The sequence below is a fragment of the Notamacropus eugenii genome, chromosome 6 (assembly GCF_028372415.1).
Source record: "Notamacropus eugenii isolate mMacEug1 chromosome 6, mMacEug1.pri_v2, whole genome shotgun sequence".
In the NCBI taxonomy this organism is placed as follows: domain Eukaryota; kingdom Metazoa; phylum Chordata; class Mammalia; order Diprotodontia; family Macropodidae; genus Notamacropus; species Notamacropus eugenii.
Genome location: NC_092877.1, coordinates 326,559,968 through 326,584,061, shown reverse-complemented (window position 1 = coordinate 326,584,061; position 24,094 = coordinate 326,559,968). Strand labels below are relative to the sequence as shown.

The 24,094-nt window shown below is 35.8% G+C and overlaps 1 protein-coding gene and 1 long non-coding RNA gene across 51 annotated transcripts in view; one reads left to right on the top strand and one right to left on the bottom strand.

Annotated features, from left to right (window-relative positions):
* MFF (mitochondrial fission factor) overlaps positions 1-24,094 on the bottom strand; it is a 46,465-nt gene that overhangs the window by 7,396 nt on the left and 14,975 nt on the right. For 10 of the 50 annotated variants that reach the window (XM_072618007.1, XM_072618006.1, XM_072617997.1 and 7 more), the window contains 4 exons: positions 16,901-17,073; positions 14,304-14,395; positions 6,850-7,008; positions 289-345 (listed from right to left, as the gene is read on the bottom strand). In XM_072618007.1, coding sequence (XP_072474108.1) covers positions 289-345; positions 6,850-7,008; positions 14,304-14,395; positions 16,901-17,073 — 481 coding nt within the window. Of the gene's footprint in view, positions 1-288; positions 346-6,849; positions 7,009-14,303; positions 14,396-16,683; positions 16,720-16,900; positions 17,074-24,094 lie in introns of all 50 variants that reach the window. The other 40 variants (XM_072618036.1, XM_072618035.1, XM_072618043.1 and 37 more) reach the window with 7 other exon arrangements.
* Positions 7,983-16,426, top strand: LOC140509931 (uncharacterized). The gene is made up of 2 exons (XR_011969010.1): positions 7,983-8,599; positions 16,154-16,426. It is a non-coding gene; the product is annotated as an uncharacterized lncRNA (long non-coding RNA).

Genomic DNA, 24,094 nt, shown 5'->3' with positions numbered 1-24,094 from the left:
GCAGCAGATAAAACTTAAGAGGGCTCACTGAAAGTAAAAGCAACTGAAACTTTAACTTTTAAGGTAAAGAAATTGCCTGACAGACAGATGCCAGAATATCATGAGTAGTAAAAACATTTCCCTTATAGGTAACTGAATCACAGAAGTGAAAACTAAAGAAATCCAAGGTATATTAGAAAATCTAACAGTTAATGTATTTGAAATTTCACACATCTTTAAGAGAACAAATTTTATTAAACTATTTACCCTTGATTGGCAAAAAAGGCTCAATGAGGACACTCAGTTTACCTGATGTCATGATGAGGGTTAGAAGTGGCAGCCGAGGACCCCCCACGTAACACTGGCCTAAAGCAGGGTTTTGCAGGAAGTAGGCACAAGACAGATCAGGAAACAAGAGAGGAAGTAATGAAAAAAGAGAAAAACAGGGAAAAAAACAGGACAAAGAGAAATGTCAAATATATTCAATTATATTGTATAATATTTCAATACAATATAATGTTACCTAAAATAATTTTAAATGCCTTCTTTTTTATATTTTTCCACAAATAAAATTAAACTGATAAAAACCTAGGTGACATTTATGCTGCTGTGATAAAAGTGTTCATAATATAAGTTGTCATTTAAACTTGATGAAACTCAAGTCCTCTGGAATTTCTCTTTTTAATGAGAAACTTCAAAAATATGTCTCAGGATCAATTAGTTGCACCTGCATGATCATGGTTGCTCATGATACAAATCAGTCCTACTCTGTTCAATCATAATTGTAATTTTCAACTAGTATTTTCCATGGCTCCCCTCCCCCCCCCCTTCCCAGGCCCACCAGATCATTTATCTCAGTCTTGGACTTGCTGTATCACTTCATTTCTTTGGATTACATTTAAAAACACAAAACAAAAGAGCCCACTGAGTATGAACGACCTTCTGTTTTAAGAGAAGAGATATATTCCTCAGTTCTGGAGCCAAAAAGGTCACTTGGGGATGCTGGGCTTTTGAAGCTGAGCAGGAGCAGGTAAGGCAGCATGCAAAACTCCATAACTGAAGTTTAATCTCCAGAAACAACCAGGACTGACATACAGGGCTGCTGGCAATGAAGGCTGAGGTGCGGTGGAAAACTGTGTGGGGAATGGAGCTCAGGGCCTACACACACTGGACTTGGTTCTAACTGGGATAATCAGAGTTCACCACTCAGACAAGTGATTAGTGCCTTTCCCACCAAATTAAAAGCTCTAGAAGGCCATGAAGCAATTCTCCCCAAAGTAGTCTGCAAAGTTTACTGAAACAGAAGGGAAAAAGAAGGGAAAAGGAGAAGAGAGAAGAGAAATTCTTGTTTTCTTTGTGGTTGATGTAATTTCATTCCAGGTACTATCAGGTGCTGTCTGATTCTGTATTTTATATCCATAATAAATATTTTAGTATCTTCTGGAGTTGTCTCCTCCAAAAGTCAGTAAGATTCACAGGACTTCTGGTCACAGTGTAATTTATTGTCATCAAATGCGACCTGAAAACCCAACAATTTTAATGTTTGTTTTCTGTAAAGGCAGCACAAGGGTATGTACCCAAGGCTAAAGATTCAGGGTTTGGAGTGGAATGCTAAAGTACATTTGGGGAGGCTCATGAAACTTATATCTTGTTAGTTAAGTCAAAGGAGAAGTAAAATTGTATATTAAAGATTTATGACCTATTTTAAACCTGCATAACTATCAAAATTAGTACTGAAACACCATCCAGAATATGCTAGTATTACACTTGTTAGATAAATGTTAGCAGAAGCCACTGTTGCTCAAGTCACCACAACAGATGAGAGCTTGAGATTTGAAAAGCACATTTCTATTTAAACATATCTGCCACATGAATAGTATGAAAGAGTCACTTCCGCCACAAAGATTTCCATTCTATAATGCACAGCCAAGAAGTCAAAGGTTACCTTTCACATCGCATTTCATTTTGTCTTCTCAAACTGGTAATTATAATATAAAGGCAAATTAGACAGGCATCTGGCAGAATTACATATACACACACACCATTTTCTCTTATGGAGCACTGAAATTCTAATTTCCTTAATAGGTAGCCTTTAATGTGGAATATTTTTTCCTAAAATTTACTATAACTTGAATGGTTAATTCTACACTGTGGCAACTGACAAAATGGATGGTAGTACAAAGATAATAGTTTATATTGTTAACAATATGCTGCCAAGTAGAGAAGAACTATCAGGTAAACACATCTGTGGTCAGTCAGCTCTATTGCAAAGATAATTTGTGTCACTTTGTTTCTTTTATATAGTAATGTAAATTGCATAGCACTATTTTGAATGGCAGAACAGAAATAAACAATTTTACACAGGCACAATCATATAATACAAATCAAGGGAAGAGTGTCAATTACAACTCTGCAAACTCTGCATTTCCCACCACATACCTGTGCCTGTGTATTGTGTGTGTGTATTTTTGAAAATTGGGAAAAATAACAAAACCTATAAATACATTTTGAGGCATGCTAACCATTACAATGCCTTTTTCTACTATAGTTTAAATAATATTCTTATAATAAAATGGGATTTTTTCTTTAAAAGTATCAATCATTTTTACATTGGATGGACACTTTAAAAAAAGGTATTTTGGTAGTCTCATGACAAAATTACTTCAGTGCTAATTTGTCTTCCAAAGATAAGACAGATGAGCTTCGTTAGTTTATTTCAAATTGTATACACAAGTAACTAGATTTGTGAATGCAAGATGAACAAAACTGTGGTCATTAGTAGGTATTTTCTTGCAATCATTGACTTAAATGAGTAAAAGATAAGGATCAAACACAGTGTTTCTGAGATGCCTCTTGTCTTATCAAGGACTAAGCCAAAATGGCCCATATATCCTCGGGACACTAGGTCTTGCTGCACATACCACCCTTCTGGGAACAGGAATGAGTCTTGTGGAAATTCTTCACCAGATACTCATGGAAAAGAGTACTTCTAACAAGTACTTCAACAGGTGAATTCATTTGTGACTCTAATTACTCTTATGGTCACACTTAACAACAAGTTTGATATGCCATGTCAAACAGGCTATGGAGATTGTCCATCATACATGTACATATGTATGCATCTGTATACATACATGAATGTATATATACATTCAACAATTTAAAACTGTAAACTGAAGGAAGACCCATCATCAAATGACACTAATTAAACATATCAAATGAAGACTATGATGCATTCCTCTATTAGTTAATCTGGAAATCTTATAATTGAAATCTAATTCTAACTTGGTGGCCCTTACATGTACCTTATTTCTCCATGCTAAAATTCCAAGATTCGTAGGTCAAGATTTCTAAAACAAAATAAGCTTGAGTGTTAGGAGAATGTCAAAATGGAAAACGTTTCAACCTACCTAAAATAATTTAAAATTTTGCTTTGTATGTGGCAATGTTCATTTTTAGAATTAATGTTATTTTATCAATTACCAAATGCATAATAGGAGTAACACTGACAGGACACTGTCAAAAGTTATAAATATTTACTAAACTGATGTAAAAAAATATTTCCAGCATTTTTTTTAATGATCTGAATTTTCATTGCACAATTACAAACTCAAGAGGTGAAGCAAAACTGACCTATTTTCATTGTCCATTCTGAAATGCAAAAAAAGTAATCATAGTGAAAAATTTAAATAAGTAATTTTAAAATAAAAAAAATCAACGTCCTTTTAATTAAAAAAAAAAAAGGTACTTATGCCAAGTCATTATGATATAATAATAGCAAAGCTGACAGAAGAGCTATTTGGAAAAAATCCCAGAAACTCAATAACACAAATAGCTCTAGCTCACTTAAAAATACTCTTTCTGAAGTGGACAGGACCAAAGTTAAAAGATATCCCATTAAACCCCAGAGCAAAAATTAACGAAGGAAAACAAAGTTATCTTACAGAATAATAACAACAAAAAGCATTTAAACCTGTATAAGCAGCATTATTTTGTAATCATGCAGATAAATAATTATCCAAATTTCACATTCCTATTTTCTGACTTCTAAGAAATCATGCTATGAGGTTTTTGTAAGAGGAATTTTACTTGTTGCTGCTAACTTTGAATAAAGCTTATCCAACATGTAGAATTTAAGAAATTTGAATACAACATAAAACTTTCCTTAAAGAATCCATGCACTGAGATTGTATATTTAGGAAGAGAATCTATCATTACAAGTTCTGAGTTAATAAATATTTTGTGAGGTGTCTAAAGAGACCACATAATACCATTATGAATACAATTAACCCATGAATAATTAAAAATTATCTAAATTATACACACTAGTTGTGCTGTTAGTGGTTAAGGAAAGATTAAGATTTTTGCCCAGAAAGACTCTGAAATAATTAAAATTTTAAATATCTAAAAATTCACAGATAAATTCACTTGATGTCCTGGTCTAGTAAGAATTCTGAAGCTGCACCAGTGAACCTGATGCAAATTCTTTCCATCTAACAAATGGAGATATTATTACTGGTTTAGTTAATACTATGGTGACCTTTCTAAGAAATATTCAATTTATTTTATTATGTTGTAATTTTATCATAATTTATACAAATCAGGACTCTGGAACTTGGGGAGAATTTTTTTTAGTATTCATGACTAGTCATTACAATTTTATTACAATTTTTATATTGGAATTTAGTGCTATCCAAGAAACTGTAAAACTCCTACAGAGAGCTATACATAATAACTATAGGCCAGATAAATATTCCTACTCAGTGGACAGGTAATATACTAGCCACCTATAGTTCACGTTCTTTAAACTGAGGACTTCTAGACCATGCCAGATATGTGAGGCCACATAGGAACAGTTCTGTGCCATTTGAAGTTTAGGGAAATTCTTATTAAGAGACAGACTGACTCTAGAAAAGTCCCAGGACTTGCAGATTGTAGAGGAGAAGACCCCAATCCACAAGCACACTCCAGAATCACTGTGTGATCTCTGTCTGCAGGCCCAGTCTAGCATCCCTCTAACAAGAAGGGAAGAGACCCCAGAGCAGCAATTCCCATGGTCTAGAATTATGGGCCAGGTACCTTGCTATTTGAATAGACCAACAGGTCTTGTGTAAATGACAGCTAATTGCTCTCCTACTGACTCATGTATATGTACACACTGTGGTAAAAAGTGGCAAGATTTCTTTCACAATAAGCCACAGACAATAATACATAATATTTTCAATATATGATCTCTTATGAAAGGTATTGATGAATAGCTCTTTTAAAATAAAGACCAGCTATGTTGTCAGGTCTTCAAAAAATAAAGTTAAAATTGTAGTTACAATATTAAGCAGCATTTTAAAAAATCTTGCTTTATTGCTATAGTGTGTAGAAGAGCAGTCTAGAAAATTACACATTACTTATTCTTCTACTGAAGATACTATATTACAAGCTTCAAAAGCACATGTTCACAGTACACTCAAAATCACTTTAGGACAGTAATTTGTCTGAAATTCAGCTTCCACATCTGTAAAATGGAGTTTCGTGATAACTAGGATTAATTCTCTCCTGGAGTGGTGAAGGAGAAAGAGCTTGGTAAACCCAAAGTTCTATATAATTGGGAGATTTTATTATAGATGCTAAGAGGTGATGTCACATCACTAGTGGATACAGAGCTAGCCTCAAAGTCAGAAAGATTAGGTACAAAGGCCCATCTCTGACAGAAACCTGGAAGGAATAAACTGGCTTCACTAACCACAAGCAACTCTACAATGGCAGAGTAACAGCTGATTTGCATCAGTAAAGACTTTATCCACTGAGCTTTCCCTACTGAAGTCATAATCTCTTTCCTCACCTTCCCCGTCCCCCAGATAAAGAGAATCAGTAAAATACTGGCCATGAAGATATCACCAAAAAGGGCATTCTGAAGTGCTTTTAAAGAAATACTCTCAATACAGCTATAAATGTGGGCACAGTCAGTGTCAAAAAAGTGCTAGCTTTGTAGTCTAATGCACCATTCAAGTAAGATAGGGGAAAAAAAAACAAGGTAAAATTTTGCTACCTACAGTAAAAGTGTACAGTGTTTTACACAGAGTAAACATAAGTTAGTCATCTGCTTGTGATTAATATTCAATATTTAAAAGGAGTCAATATTTGTTTCTTACCCACATCAAAATCTATTTGTAAATAAGCTGATGTGCCTATGTTATATGTCCCACATGTTTTAAGTCACAGCTCTGTGATTAGACAGAAAAAGACTAAATTTCTCCTGCACAAAATGATAGTATATGACAACATCTAACCAACATTATTTTGGATAAACCTTCTTCAAATGTGCTTTAATATGATATAGGAATAAGAACATTGGCTTCAACCAGAGAGCCCAGCTTCCAATTCTGGCTTTACGATATAAATGGGGAAACCATTTCAACTCTCTGGGCCTCAGTGCCTCACCTGTAAAAGCTCTACAACTATGACTAGATCATGACTGAGGGCCCTTCATACAATAAATCTTATGAGCCTGGGGAGGTCAATCTTATTTGTACGAATAACAACAATTAGTTATCTCTCGGCATATCCAATGTCAAGTATCCAGAATTAGTGAACTAAAACTTAAAAAAAACTGGTTACTCTCTGCAGTTAGAAACTAACTATTGTACTTTGCCAAGGAGAATAATTAGGTAACAATCTTCAGAAATGTGAATTTTGGATAAGTTAAGAATACTGAAAGCAAAAGAAAGCAAAACAAGTTGTTTCATCCACTGCTTGTTAGTAAGAAAGTTAGGAAAAAAACACAAAAGACACCACATCCCACTAACAAGAAGTCAAAAATAATCATAATGAAAAACAAAGCGGTAAAAGCTGGAAGAGTCACTGATGGCCAATCACCTGCGATTTTCATCCAGCACATCCAAGACCTGCTGGTAAGCCCTACGAGTGGAAGACTGGATAAACGACAAAATGCCCCGAGCAGAGTAAAGATTAGATCCATCTTCGGGTAACATATGGGGAGGACAGACACGGGCCTGTTGTGGTGATGGTGTCACACTGTTTACGCAAGCACAGCAAATGAAGAGAAAAATACTGGAGTCAGATTTTAACAAAACTTCAGTTAAATATCTTCCCCAAACATTTATACTTCATTTTTCCTTCCCTTTTCCCACCCTCCACTTTCAAGCAGATAAAATACCATCAACCCAACAAAGTTATAAGATGTTAATTTCACTTAAGAAAAAAATTCAAAACTAAATGGCAAATAAGAACAGTAGTTTTTGTATCAAAATATGAAAGTAATCTAACTGCATTAATATGAAAGGGCAGAAATCAATTCCAATGGGGCTGTTCCCCTGCCTTGGAGACATTCAGTTTATCTGGTATTCAGTCTGACGTAAACATGTGTCTAAGCAAGTGAACTGTATATACCTCCATGATAATTAGAATCCTCATAAAGAATTATAATATGCAGATGTCAAAATTCAAACACATGAATGAATATCAAAAGCCTATTTAGCAATATGTAATTCATGAATCTTCCATTTAAAGAAAAAGGAAACTGTTAATTGGAGATCATTTTTTTAGGAAATCAGTTTTTTAAAAATAAAAAGATGAAAATAAATATCTAAGTTCTATAAAACTGTAGAAAAGCATTGTGATTACTCATTTGTCCAAGCTCATATGCACTACTGAAAATTACTGAAATAGTAAAAAACAAATTTGAGAAATTAGAATTTTTTAAGACAAGGTAGCACTGCCTAATCTTTGGAGGCCAAGAATGCTTTTAAAATTAGGAAGACAATGGGCCATTGCTCCTTCTGAGCGAGAGTATTCTGAATTTTTTACTCATATTTAGCCTAAGGTTTACTTTCTTTGGCTCCATCTCCAGCCTCCTAAAAGCTGAGCACATTTGAACACCTCTATTATATTTGGTTACCTGCCAAATAAACTCTTCTTAAGACTGGAAAGGGCTTTTTGGTAACCTTAATAATCTTGGAAGATGTTCAGTTCACTATTAGGTACTGGAATAGCACACAGATGCGGCACCCCATCTCCTGGTCCAGTTACTCATGACTACATAAAAGCTGAATTATGACACCCAAGAGAATTGACTGTTCCACATTCTGCCTTTGTGACAAGGTTAGTATGCATGATGAATTTTATCTTTGTGTGTTGGGTCAAAGAATGATAACTAGACCCAAGTCAATGATACCATTTAGCAATGGACCAAGTAAAATGAAGGTACTTTATTTATTTTGGTTAATGTTGGACTTCTGGATGTGAATGGAAATTCTTATGAAGCTGCAAGATGAGTGAGGAAATTATGGAGCAGACAAGATTTTGGAGTCCCATGATAACAAATCTTTGGGAACTCTGACATTTTTGTTTCAAATTCCCAACCATTTAGGAATCTATGTTAGAGCCAAGGGTAAGGTTAAAAAATGTCAGGGTAACATCACCTTATTGGTAGCTTTCCTAAATTTTTGTCTTGAGAATTGGAAACTGGAAATCAGTCTGCTGATTTGCCCATTCTGGGAATATGTTTACATGATAGTATATGGCAAAAGCCATCCTGAATCGCGGGATACTCAGCCTAGTGGACGGCGTTCGCTCTCTGTGACAGCTTACAAACTGACTGAGAAAGGTAAGATCTGAAGATCCTGAGGCAAAATGCCCAGTGAAGTAACCAACAATCGGTTTGGAATTTATTCTTTTTAGGTAGATTGGGAAATGCCTAAATATCTAACAATGGGAAACAAGGGTTGTGAGATCACAGTTAGAGGAATGCCACTGGAACCTAGAGGCAAAGGGAGAAAATAAAACAAATAATCTGAAACAAATAATCCATTTCCTATCTTCCAAGTCACTGAAAAGTTTGTCTAGCAGCTGGACAATTCAAGAGTTACCAAAACAATTCTGTAGCACCAGCCAGGAACAATGATCAGTATCTGCACTGAAAGTTATAATTTTTGCCTAATCCTTTTCTACACATTATGTGACTTCCCTGAATTAGATACATAAATTATGATTTGCATGTCAACAGAAATATTTATATTTATAGATATGTCTATATCTATGCGCACATATACACATATAATACTAATTTAGAATTAAAAGCTTAAATCATTTTGTACATGATGGTTAAGAATATAATGATAAAAAGTGAAGATAAGCTGAACTTTTGACCCTGATAGCATATTACGTATGTTTTTGATCCTTTAGAATTTAATGGTCTCTAAAGAGTTAAGTGAAAAATCATCTCCTGCAAAATATCTCACGTCAGAACTGCATTAAAGAAAAGCTTATTTAAGTTCTGAAGACTTAAGGTTTCTTGGATCATAATATAATAAAATGAAAAAAGTTTTAAAAGTAAAACGTGGGAGAAAATACTTAAGAGAGATGAAAGCTACTATCTTTATCAGAGATGTAAGAATACCCTTACTACCTTTTCTTTCCAAACCACAATATTTATAACATACTCATAATGGAAATTAGAGAGAAAGTCTAAGATCTACAGGGATAAGGACTGGACCCTGTGATTCATCAGTAAAGGGAATACGCTCAACCAAGGCAGGTCAGCACCTTCTTTACAACATCTCATGTTAAAAAGTTGCCTAGAGCACTGAGAAGTTTAGTGACTTGTCCAGGGTGCGCAAACCAAGACACACATGTGATGGAGGTAGATCTGAGTTCGTCCTGTCCTCTCTCCAAGGTTGGCTATTTACTAGGTCATGTCACCAAAAATTATATGACCTTTAATTTCATTTAAATTGAAAATGTCAAGTTGTCTTGTCTTCCATCTAAGTATATTATAGTACCTGATAAACTGAAAATCAACAACAGGGAATAATGTCACATCAAGTGCCACTGCTAAGAGGAGTCTATGAAAGTTAAAAGCTCACGATTGTTCTAGTCAAAAATGCACTGATTTTTTGGAAGCCAAATGAAGAATTAAGAGAAGAATATCTTTATCTTAAAAATCACTGCCCTCAGAACATTCATTCTTTCCTACATGTTCATTTTGAGAAAATTGTTTTAGTTTGGAACCTCAAGAACTGACACCTTTTCACAAATAACAAGGAAAATCAGGGGCAAGTAAAGTGAACCAAATATTAATGCATGAGGTATCAGAACCAGAAGGGCATGAGTGAAATTGTATTTGGTCAATGAAAAATTTCTATTGGCGTTCAAGACATTTTCTGCTACCAAAAAAAAAAAAAAGATAGGTACCATTAAAAAAACAAACCAAAACATTTCATAACAGAAGTAGTAGAAAGGTTATTACCCAGATGTTGCTAAAGAATGCAGAGCATGCTATACAACTGAAAGAATGTCATTAATTTCAAACTAATATTTAGCAACATTCCACCATGACAAAAGTTTCATTTAAATTTGTTTGAAAGTTAGAAAGGCCATAAAGAAAGTATTTAGGATGGTGTCAATCATGTTATTTTACTGGCACTCTACTTCAGCCTTGTATAATAATCTACCACACAAGTATTAGCTAAATAACGTTAGAAGGTATGAGAAGAACTAGATTAATCCAAATTTATTTGGCATCAACATGTATATGTTCATTACTAAAAAATGAGTCTGAAGTCAACTGCCTTTTCCCCCAAGAATTTCTATGGGAAATAGTGTTTCTCAAACTGTGAAATTAAACCTCTTTGGTGAGAAGCTGGTCCTTTTCAGTGAATTTTTGAGCAAAAACAATCAAAGGGAAAACATTTGTATTTTCACATAAACAGTAAATTTCCTTATTAATTCTCAAGTTGTAAATAATAGAATACTCTTTTCAGCCCTATCTCAGGCCAAATAACTTATTCTCAGAACTTAAAAGAAACCAGTAGGTCAATTTGTAAAAAACAAAATAAAACAAACAAACAAACAAAAAACCAACAAAAAGTCACCCTCACCCCATGCTGTCATCTGCCTCTCCCGACAATGAAGAACTACGCAGCTCTTCAATCCTCAGATATCAAGCAACGACAAGTGCTGTGTGTTAGGTTCTAGGTCAATGATTCTCAAACACATAGGGGTGTGTAATTCTCTCAAAGAATCATGCAATTAAAAAAAAAATCCAAAATAAATCTTAGTTTTGGTTCATTCAAATGTTAAAGATTTGACAAGTGGGACTTTAAGGAGGCTGTTTTTGAAAACATAACAAACTGTAACTCCAATAAAACCAAGAATCACTGCTCTGGATTAATTTGAGTTCAGAACTCATGTGTCAGCATGAAATATATCAGGGAAATAATGTTTAAATCATCCCATTTTTCTTCTTTTTGGATAAATATGTGTATAAACACATATATTTGCAATACATGTATGTATGGTATGTAAGTACACATACATACATACACACACCTTTCAAGGGGTCTGATGACATAGTTTGAGAAACCCTTAAGGGAGGTATTCCAGAGCCAAGCAGTAAGAGAATTAAGGCATTGTGTGCTACTCATTTTGTAAAACAAATTAGTATTACAAACCTGCAGAATTAAAACACTTCCTACTTGCAAAGAGCAGATCGGATAAAATCTTACGTGTATTCCGGGGTTGAAAGCGATGACTGGAACCTTGAAATTTTATTTCTTGGGGCAGAATCTGATCTGAGCCACCTTAAATAATAATTACGCTTCTTTTATACATTCATCTTTGTAACACATAGTAATACTACTGTTCAAAATCCACCCTTGTGTTGATAGCTGGACATGGCGAGTACCTCCTACTGCCTCTTAAAAGTAACATAAGATTTGGCCTTGAAAGAACTGAAGGTTTCAGCCTCCGGGTCATTCTATCCTTATTCCTAACGGTGCCAAGGGGGGAGGGCGGAATAACATAAATGGAGGCAAAAGATAAAGGTACAATTATGTATATTTTCATCTTGTGAGGAAAAACTGAGGTTACATAAGATATTAAGAGTTTAATAATAATTTGCAAGAGGCAAATCCCTTCTATCCTGCCCTACTCCTGCCTCATCACATCAGTAACACTGCGTATGTACGGTACTTACCACACAAAGTGCCACTGAGCATTCACTTACACGCAAACATTCACTCTAACACTTATGTGATGCTTTGAAGTTGTGATGAACCCCACTGAAAATAACTTTAGATTATGTATTTATGCTGAGCATGAGATTAAAAACGTTGTCATGTTCATAATGTCTTAGGGGTATCAGGAAAGCAACCGCAAGGCTCTACTGCCATTAATATGAGAAAATATTGAGGTTAATAAAAACACTGCTGTTAAAAAGACAAAGCTGAAAAAGGGCAGTCCATAATACGGTACTTAAAAGTTTAAAAATGCACAACTGCACGATTTGAAGTCTTATTTTTGTTAATTTATACTCAGTTTTAAGACTACAAAAATAAAGAACTAAAATACAAGGGAATAAAACTACTATCAAATTAAGTGTTCTGAGATGACAGGCTAGTAAAGACAACTAAAAGAATAAAAAGACACAAGGGCATTAATTGTTTGTCTGCTATGAGAACTATACCACATAATAATCATTAAGATCTGGGAGAAACAAACGGCTCATCACCTCAACTGTACACCTTAATCAGAGCAGTTCACACATATAATATGCAGTTATTCCTTTCCTTTTTTCCAAACAATTATTTAGCTATGTGTGATGAAATTTAAATGACTGAAACAGATAAATTTTGCAACAGTTATCAATTGTTCACTTTTTCTGGTCTGAGATGAAAAGTGTTAAGCAATAAAGGGTTTATGAATAATATAGCTTATGTTATGTTATATGGTTTACTAAAAAGTCTTTGTACTTCTTTATAAATTTTTTGAAAAGGTAATAACTCAGGTCCTTGATTCAGCTATTTTGGTAGGGGATAAAAGTTAATTATTTTAATCAGTCTGCCAAATTGCATGACTATTCTCATATTTTCATAAAGTACTTGGAATCCTTGAATATGGCTTATATATATCTCTTGGTGTACATAGAAAACCTTTATGTATCTTGCCTGATCTGCTATAACCTATGACTATTTATAGATGAGGGTGGATAAATCATCTCTTTTCCATTTAGTTTTTCCCAAACCAACTACTTATTATATAAATTTGTGTGTTCACTATTTAAACATCTGGGATAAAAAGACTACACACATTAAAGGAAATAAATTTAGCAAAGAAATTTTGATGGTTGCTTCTCTCCTACTCCTTAAACCAAGGGCAAATGAACACTTGGCTTCAAAATTTAATAAAAATTTCAGTTAATTTAATCAGGAGAATTCTGTCTAATGTGAGATAAAAATATATTAAAAAGTATCGCTGCTGCAGACTCACTTCCTAACCTGCTCTGTATTCTTAGCTCACTCTAGCTTGTACACTGCACACTGGGCACTCAACTATGCCCATGCCTATACACTTTGCCTCGTATAATTCTCAAGTAGTGAAATCCCAATTCCCTAAAAAAAAAAATGGAAAGCTCTACTGTGGGAGCTGTATCTGCCACCTTTGCAGATAATTTTTTTGATTTAAAAAATCAGTGAGGAAGAAATGGTAATTACTTTCTCCAAAAACACCAATTCCATAAAAAATACAATCTTTAAAAACCTTGGTATTTAATTATTTTTAAAAATGTAAAAGGCTTTTATTTCACAAAAATTCTAAAGGATTCCTAAGATAATGAGTGCATTTCTACTTTAAGACATCTAAAGATAGAGTAAAGGAATCAGGTTGTGATATCACCAAATCAGAAAGCAAAATGGAAAAAACAAAAACAAAATTATTTAAAGATTATGATTCTACTTTTTTGTAACTGCATGTGTCCTCATGCCCCAAAGAACCATATTTAAGAAAGATAGTACCAATTACTTTGTGAGGGTAAAGATATTTACTTTCTAATATGGTTTTGCTTGCCACAGCTCATTTAGACTCAAAACCTTTAAAGAGATCACATGCACATTACATTTGAAACTAGAGAAATTCTTTGCTGAGTTTCACCACTTTTCAGATTCTAATAACACAATGTGCTGGATAAAAATCTCTCAGAGCTAGTTAAGTGAATTAAAAAAGCTCATCAGTTTAAGTTATACTTTGCAAGTGACCTCCAAATGAGCAAATCACATAAAAACAGAAATAAAGATATTGCAATCTATATTAAACATCAAAAAGGATATTACCGAAAATGTTTTCAATGAACATTTGGCTACACAAAGACTTATTTATCTAAGTCTGAATCCAGCACTAACCTCACACTCAAGATCACTAAGGAACAAATGTCGAGGAAAGGTAAATGGGAGGGAATGGAGAGACAACTGTGACTTTGGGGCAGCAATCTGAGGCGGGGTGAAGGGGGATAGTGTTTGGGGATGGGTGCTACTCACATGGAATCATTTCTGACCAACTGTCCATTTTGTCGTACAGCATTTTCACTCATAGACCTCTCCCTTTTCAGTCTGCCAGCTGTACGGACTTGCTAAAGAACAAAAGAAGAAGGGAGAAAGGGGAGGATTGAGGGAGAAAAACATTTTTAGTGAGTATCCCATCATTTTGTTGTTTCTCAAAATAAAGACCTCTTAGCTTAATTCCAGAAAGCACCTAATTATTTAGAAAAGATTATAATAAAAGAAAAACAACTCAAGGTGTTTGTGAAGCAATAGATGATGAGGAAGAAGACATAAAAATCTAAACTTACATAGCCAAAAATTAGGGAGAGATCATTTACTTTAAGAAAGATCCATCACACAGTCACTTCAAAAGGCCATCTTACACAATAGAACTGACATTGTTCCATTCGTGTAAATTCATTTAACAGGAACTTTTCAGGAAGTCATGGGTACACGGGGATTATGAATAAATGTTTTTATTTTGAAGACTAAAGTCAGAAATTCAAAGTTGGCTAAGTCTCAGTATAGTTTTGGAAACTGAACTCCAAACAGGTTCCTGCTTCCTAGAGTTTATCCAGAAAATTAATGAAGTAACCAGCTGGAATTAACACATCTATTTTAATTGTTGGGGGAAATAAAGATAACTAAAATTGGTCTTTAAAACTTCGAATTTGGCTTACACTACAAATTGTCAATGAAGCAAGCCACCTAAAAGGACCTGAAATGAACAATTATCTCTCCAGAGTTGTTACAACCAACATTAATGAACATTTAAACAAAAGAAAAATCCTGGGAGCTAGGATGTCAAATGTAGTTACTTTCAAAAGCAGGAGACAAACATATATTGTATTAAATAAAAGTCTGGTGTTGTTAGATTACTCAAATATGCTCCCCTACTTTCTCTTTAGGGCTAAATATCTGGTCTAAGTGGAAAAATTATTTTTCCAAAATGATAATTTTGCTTTTAAGATATCAGGTTTTAATTTGATCAAAAGAAAAAAAAACTTTTGATTAAGCAAAATAGCAGAGAATTTGGAGCAAAAGACCCCAAATGTGAGTTAAACACTTAATCATTAAAAAACATTTTTTTTCATCATATGTCAGACTTAGTAACTTATCTTCCATATCTTAAGGACTCATGAAACAGATAAATTCAGGAATATTAAACTCTCTTTATACTTTCCCAGGCTACAAGGTACTGAGTTAGTTTGACATTGAAGGTCCCTTCCTAACTGCTACAGGGCTCCCTTAAAAAAGAATTGCTATCCCCAAGAACTTTTTCAAATAAATCTTCTTAAACTAATGGAAATTCACTTGCTGGTGAATAGGAGAAATGAGGGCTTAAGCAGGATGGTTGGGGTGTGTCAGGTAGGCAAAATACACATGTAATTTTAATATAGTCAGACAAGATGGTAAAATCCCAAGTCTACTGCTGTTTTCACCAGTGCAGGACAAACTTTAGAAATCAAATCTGCAATTAAAAATATGTCTCACATTTAATATTAAATTTGCCATCTTTACCATCTATGACTGATCATAAGGTCAACTTCCAACAGATATTTTTTTCAGAAATGAATCATTCTACAGGCATTCTAGTAGTCTTCCATGACTTCTAATCATATAAGCAGTTCCTATCACTTTCCAATAAAATTTAAGACAAAAAAGCCATCACTGGTAAAAGCCATTTGCCACTAGGAACTTCATTGAGATCTGTAAAAGTTTAAGAGGAAAAAAGGCTAATATGTACACCAAAAGAGTGTGGAGTCAAATGTATGATGAATGTAGGTAGAAACAGAAGTAACCAGCAGGACCACTGCTAACAGTGTGACTATCTACATCTTCCACAGCATCTGTGTGCTCCTTCCCATCGCCACATGTACTTGAAATATAAAAGCCACGCTGAGAAAACAGAAGCCAAGGGAATGTCAATAGGGAGGTGGCTCACTAGAGGCAGAAAGACCACTGCAAAAGCAAGTAATTCATCGGCAAAGCCATAAATTGAACTGAAATGACTAATTCCTGGACTGGTCCATATTAGGCTATTTTGTCCACAGGGACAAAATATCTCCTTGGAAGAGGATGTTATCAAGAGAATGAATTAAACATTTTGCTCAACCCTATCTGTTATAACTACTTTAGAAAGCAGAAAACTGATCCCAGTGGTACTTTTATCATCACCACCAACCTCGTTACAAGGAAATTATGTTACTAAAGATGATTACTGCTCTCCCCTTCCTCCCCTCCGCCTCCTATTCCCCTACCCCACCTCTGTTGTTGGATACAAAAATGAAATGTTATAATAGCCTACCACCACTACGTTCTAACTCTTGATTCTCAAAGTCATCACACTTTACTCAAGTCCTTCCTCACCACCCACCTGAAGGCTGGGTTCTTCCTCCGAATGTGACTTTTCCTGAAAAGTAAAGTGTTTAGATTTAAGAAGCATCACTATTATGCCCGACAGGTACGCATTTATGTCAGAGTACAGCATAGAGTTCTGTGCAGTGACTGCAGGTCTGCATAGTCTGACTTGAATCATTGTTTCTTAACCACATCCCCATCCCAATACCCTTTTTGAGAAGGAAACTACTTACATCTTCATTTTGAGGGGTTGGAGGGATGGGCCTTTCTAAGTCCAGAAAATCGAGGGGTCTCTCACTTAGTGTCAAAACACGGGGAGGTGTTTTTAATGCCAAGGGTTTGAAAGGTGTTGACTGGATAAGGTCAAGGTCTGCTGGTCTTGAAAATGAAATGTCTTCATTATTACCTGGAAAAATATATTTTAAGATAACCTTTTCACCTAGTTGGAAAATCTCCTCATCTTATAAAATCTCATCAACTTCCTCCCTCTGCACCATCACGCTTCTTGGCCTCTCTGACTGGAGGGTAAGGTCTCAGCTCAGTCCTCTCCTCATTTCTTACCTCAGGAATTTCACCAGCCTGGCTCCTACTTTCTGTAAGGAAATGTCCTTCTCCCTCTTCCATCCCAGCTTTTCAACTTCCCCTCTCAGACTGGAAGCTCCTTGAGGGCCGGGTCTGCCTTCTTTTTCCCTTCCATGTTTGTATCTCAAGTGGTTGGCACAGTGCCCAGCACATGTTAGGTGCTTAAGAAATGTTTAATGAATGCTGACTAGTCTCTCTCTGTTAGGAATACAAAAACCAGTGCTATCTTTGTCCTCTAAACAAAATTAATTTAGTTCCTTAAAGCTTCTTTGACTCCTGCAAATCTCATCATGATCTAGGTTTTTCTTAATGCTTTTACTTAAATTCTACAGCATTTACAATTAGATTTTAAAATTATAATCAACTGAACATTAAAATCAGTAATCTCAAGTAGAATCATATGCAATTTATTTTTACTAATAAAAGGCAATAAATTTAAAATAAATAAATATTAATAAAAAGCAAATCAGATTTAATGAAAGAGAAAAGTTTATATTCTAATAAGTGAAAAATTTAAGAAATGAGCAAATAAAGTTTCTAACTCAGAAGCATTATGCTAACCTATATGCCACATATACCTGTTTTAAAAAGATGATCCATTCTTATGCTTAGCTGGAACATCTAACAGAGAAGATAAGTGTAGGTATGTGTGTATGGAGTGATGGGGGAAATGATTCCTTATTAAATGCAATTAACCTGTACTTTTCAAGTGCACCTTCCGATCATGTTTGCTATTTTTTATTACTAGTAGCTCTCTTTTTACATGATTTCAAATTAAGGAACTGAATACAGCACTTAGCTGAATAGTTTTTATTACTGATGCCAAGCTTTTTAGTGTGATACTCTTGTGGGTGGGCTGAAAAATTTCCTTTTTTAAAAAATGTTTGCTACTGGTATTTAGAATTATACCCAAAGAACTATAAAACTTTGTATAACCTTTGACCCAGCAATACCACTGCTAGGCCTATATTCCAAAGACATAAAAAAAAGGAAAAAAGCCCTATCTGCACAAAAATATTTATAGCAGCTCCTTTTGTAGTGGCTAAGAATTAGAAATGAAGAGGATGCCCATCAATTGGGGAATGGTTAAATAAGCTGGGATATATGATTGTGGTGGAATATTACTGTTAAAAGAAATGACAAGCAGGATTTCAAAAAATCCTGGACTTACATGAAGTGGTGAAAAGTGAAGTGCAAAAACAGAAGAACGTTGTACACAGTAATAGCAATATTATTCTATGAAGAACCATGCATGACTTAGCTATCCTCAGCAATACAGTGATCCAAGACAAAGATCCTAAACAATGCCAAAGGACTAATGATAAGCACAGTCTGCCTCCAGAGAAAAAACTGAGAGTGTATAAATACAGACTGAGGCAAGATATTTTTCACGTTTTTTCCTCCCTTTCAAAAATTTTATTTGAGTTCTCTTGTACAAAATAATTAAGATGGAAATGTTTTACATAACTGTATATGTATAACCTTGTTTACTCTCTCATGAAGGGTGGAGGGATAGAATTTGGAACACAAACATTTAAAAGAAGACCCAAATGTTAAACAATTGTTTTAACATATAATTGACTCACCATCAATACAAGGAGAGGTACATGATCTGGTCTACTTATGCTAATTCAGTACAACTTTTTTCATATATAAAGGAGAGCAATTATTCTTAGAATGTAGTGAAACCCACATGTACTGCCTCTACAGAGGCAGCTACCTAGTACAACAGATACAGTGATGGATATGGAGTCAGATACTGACCAGCTAAGTGACCCAGAGTCACTTAGTAAATCACTTAATCTCTGTCTACCTCAGTTTCCTGATCTATAAAATGGAGATAATGGCAACCTCCCAGGGCTGTTATAAGAATCAAGTAACTTATATGTAAGGCACCTTGCAAACCTTAATGCATTACACAAATGCTAACTATTATTAAATGATGGCTATTATTTACTTCCAGGTTGAGAAGCAGCCTCAGATATTAGGTCTAGAGCTGGAAGGGACCATAGAAACAATCTATTCCAATATCCTCATTTTTAAAGGTGAGCCAAATGAGATCCAGGGAGGTTAAGGAACTTGCCTAACATAACACAGGATGGAAATCAACTAAGAGAAAATTTGAACTCCTGACTCCAGTGCCCAATTCCCTACCCACTAACCCTGCAGAAGGCACTCACTTTATTAAGCATTAGTGAAACGGAAAAGGAGCAAAGGGTCTAGAACCAAAGAAGATCAGAGTTTTGATTTGAAAAGAAATCTGGGAAGATTTGCATAGGGCCCTCTAAGAAAGAACACAAAGTAAACTGAAGCTGCATGAGAAGGACCAGAGGAAGAGGATGACTTAAGGTAAACTGAGGAAACAAGCATTTGAGATAGTAATCAATAAGGAGAGAAAGGAAAAGATTCTAGGATTACAGATCTAGAGTGGGCCAAACCCCTTGTTCTGTAGGTCAGCATCCTTTTCACTAGACATGCAGCTCTTTAGACTTATGTCTAAGAGGCAAGAGGAGAGACAGTGACAACTTTTTCCCCACAATTCTCCTAGGACCCCCCCTTACAAGAGAGCCAAGGCCTGAGGACTCTTTGCACTGAGTTTCCTAATGGTCTGCATGGTGCCCATTTGATGATCATACTCCTGGAAGAGGAAGGAAAAGAGCAGTGGAAACATATCTCCATTCTACAGCTTTTACTGGGGAGAATCAAGTAGCCCTTTTTAAAAAAAAGTCAGCAGAATTTCAGTTTGAAAATTAAAAGAGGAAGTGGGGAATCCTGACTTGTGTCAGGAGGTTGGAAAGAACCATCACTAGAGCTGGAGTTCTCTTCCAAATCAGGGAGATGCAGGTACCAGGAGGGAAGAGATTACCACAAAAAGTCTGGGGAGACAGAATGAGTGCTGCTGGTTGGTGAGGTCATTCAGCCTTAACCCTCTCATTTTATTTTATTTTTTTTATTTTTATTTTTTTTTTCATTACTTTTTAATGTTTAACAATCACTGCCATACAATTGAGATTTTATCCCCCCCACACCTACTCCCCACTACCCCCCTCCCTCCCCACGACTGCATACAATTCTGTATGGGTTCTACATATACTTTCCTACTGAGTATATTTTCACTATAGTCATGCTATGTGGTCAGACTAAAATAAATGAAAGAAATCATATAACAAATCAAAACATGACACACAAAAACATACACATACACAAACATGATCTGCTACATTTTGCGAATGACTTCCATATTTCTTTCTCTGAGTGTGGAAGGCATTTTGCCTTGAGAACCACCATTGGGATTTTTTTTTTTTAAGAAGTTCTTGCGTTATTACGAAATTCCAAGTCTACCAGAAAAAACTCTCGCACACTGTGGTCGTTGCTGTGCACAAAGTTCTCCTGGTTCTGCTCCTTTCACTCAGCATCAGGTCATATAAGTCCTTCCAGGCCTCTCTGAAGTCTTCTTGTTCCTCATTTCTTATGGCACAATAGTACTCCATTACATTCATATACCATAATTTATTCAGCCATTCCCCAATTGATGGGCATCCCCTTGACTTCCAGTTTTTGGCAACTACAAAGAGTGCTGCTATAAATATTTTTGTACATGTGGGACCCTTTCCCATTTTTACGATCTCTTGGGGATACAGTCCTAGTAGCAATATTGCTGGGTTAAAGGGTATGCACATTTCTGTAGCCCTTTGGGCATAGTTCCAAATTGCTCTCCAGAATGGTTGGATGCTCTCGCAGCTCCACCAACAATGAATTAGTGTTCCAACTCTCCCACATCCTCTCCAGCATTTATCATTTTCTTGTTCTGTCATGTTTGCCAATCTTATAGGTGTGATATGGTACCTCAGAGTTGTTTTGATTTGCATCTCCCTAATCAATAGTGATTTAGAGCATTTTTTCATGTGATTATAGATATCTTCAATTTCTTCCTCTGAAAATTGCCTGTTCATATCCTTTGACCACTTATCAACTGGGGAACCTCTCATTTTAGAAAGAAGGAAATGAAGACCCGCAGTAGGGGGAGAAGGATGTAAGAGACTTTCTCAAGATCTCACAGGTAGCAAGGGTCAAGACAGACTTGGATCCTTAATCTAGTTGTGACTCCACTAGCTGCCTTGGTAACAACCACAGAGAAATATGCCTGAGGCATGAATCTAAGAAGTGAAAGCAAATGGGATGATTACTGGCCACATCTGGGATTTGTGTGGGAACAAACTGAATGCCCAGAATAACCTAGAAAGAACTTCAACAGATTATAAAATTTAGGGCAAGAAAATAAAGAATTTAAACAAGTATCACTGATGGTTTTTTCGATTAGACCTCTGCATTAACGCAAGGGTTTCAAAAGAGGAAGACTGATCTGGTAAGGGAACAGTTGGCTAAGAAAACCATCTGAGAACTACAATTAGATTTTTAGATTGCAATTTAAAATATAGGATTAAGAGGTTGTGGTTACAAATGTACCCGACAGGCAGGTGTCTATTACTAGAGACATATTCCAAGGAAGCCATTGGTAAGAAGAAAATCCCCACATACATCAAAATGTTTATATTTTGTTATTAAATACACACTGCCTAGCACATAGCAAGCACTTAATAAATGATTACTGATTGATTTTGTGGTGGTAAAGAACAGAAAACAAAGAGAAGCCCATCACTTGGGGAAAGGCTAAACAAATTGTGGCACATGAATGGAACAGAATATTACTGTGATTTAGGACAAGGTGTTTGTCCTACAGGGGAAGATATTTCTAACTCATAAGACCTGTCATTATTAGTGAGAAAGCGGATAACTCCCTTCTGTCTCCATCTCCCCTTTGGAAGGCCAGAGGCTGCCCAGTTAACTTGGGATTTATTGGCTTGATGCTGGCCTGCCCTCCCTCCCTTCCTTTCTTCCTCCCTCCCTCCTTTTTTTTGTCTTTCCCAATTCCTTAAACCCTGTGCACTCTGTGAAGCCCGTAGACTGGGACAACAATAGGTCCCTGCCCAACCACCACTTAATGACTGTCCTCTGGACCCTCCTGGCTTAGAGTGATTAGTAACTGTTTCCCTTTCCCTTACACCTTGATTTAGTTATTTTTTTCTTTTGCTCGTTAAAGGGGCCATTCCCTGACTACTTCTTAAAGAGGCCTATTCACTGAATGGGCGTTATCTCACTCTAAGTGAGTACCTGAAAAGGCCTTAGCCTAAAAAGGCCAAGGTGTCCCATTGCATCCTGGGTCATCTCCAGTCACCCTGGTGAATATCTGCTCACTACATCCAGGTGGCTCAGGAAGAGACTGAGGCTGGTGACCTGCACAGCCCTCCCTCACTCAAAACAAAAGTGAAGTGTAAGTCATGTCATCATCTCTCTGATGTCATGGTCTTCTTTGAAAACAAAGAATAAACACAACAACAATACAGACAGAGGGCACAGGTGTGAGCTGAATATGAAGGAATGATCTCTAAAAAAAAATTAAGGGGTGAGAGAGCAATGCACTAGAAGAAAGAGGAAGTAAGTGAGAGGTAGAATGGGGTACATTATCTCACGTAAAAGAGGCGAAAGCTTTTGCAGTGGAGGGGAAGGAGGAGGAGGTAACAAGAGTAAGGGAACCTCACTCGTATCAGAATTAGCTCAGAGGGAATAACATACACACTCAATAGGGTATAGAAATCTATCTTACCCTACAAGGAAAAGAGGAGGATAAGGGGGTGGGGGTGCTGTAATAGAAGGGAGGGCAGACTGGAGGAGGGGGCAGTCAGAAGCAAAATACTTTTGAGGAGGAACAGGGTGAAAAGAGAACAGAATTAACAGGGGGGCGGTGCAGTGTAGGGGAGAGACGGGATAGAGGGAAATACAGTTAGCAGTAGCAACTGTGAAAAAAATTTTGAAGTTTCTCTGAAAAAGGCCCCCCATTTCTCAAACATATAGAAAACTGAGTCAACTTTATAAAAATGAGTCATTCTGCAACTGATAAATGATCAAAAGATATGATCAGTTTTCAGATGAAGTAATCAAAGCTGTCTAGAACCATATGAAAAAATACTCCAACTCACTACTGACTGGAGAAATGTATATTAAAACAATTCTGAGGTACTACCCTCATACCTATCAGATTGGCTAACAGGACAGAAAAGATAAATGACATGTTAGAGAGAATGTGGGAAAAATGAGACTTTCATGCACTGCTGGTGGAGTTACCCATTGATTCAACCATACCGTAGAGAAATTTGGAACTATTCCCAAAGGGCTATAATACCATGCACATGCTTTGACCTAGCAATACTATTACCAGGTCTTATCCCCAAAGGAATAAAAACAAAAATGAAAAGGACCTATACGTACAAACATATTTATAGCAACTCTTTTCTGGGGGCAAAGAATTAGAAGTTGAGGGGATGCCCATCAGTTGTGGAATGGCTGAACAAATTATCATATGCGACTATGATGGAATACTATTGTATTATAAGAAATGGTGAGTAGAATTCTCTTAGAAAAACCTGGAAAGACTTGCATGAGCTACCGCAAAGTGAAATGTAGCACGCAGAAAGTAACAGCAATATTGTAAGATGATCAGAAGTGAATGACTTAGTTTTCTCAGCAATACAATGATCCGTGACAACTCTGAACGACTTATGATGAAAAATGTTATCCATCCCCAAAGAAAGAACTGATGGAGTCTGAATACAGACAGAAGCACACTTTTTTAAACTTTATTTTTGAGTTTTTTCCCTGGTCTATGTTTTCTTCCACAACATGATTATTATGTGTTTTGCATGCCTACACATATGTAACCTGTATAGAATTGCTTGCCTTCTTAATGGGGGATGGATTTTGGGAGGGAGGAAGGGAGAGAATTTGAA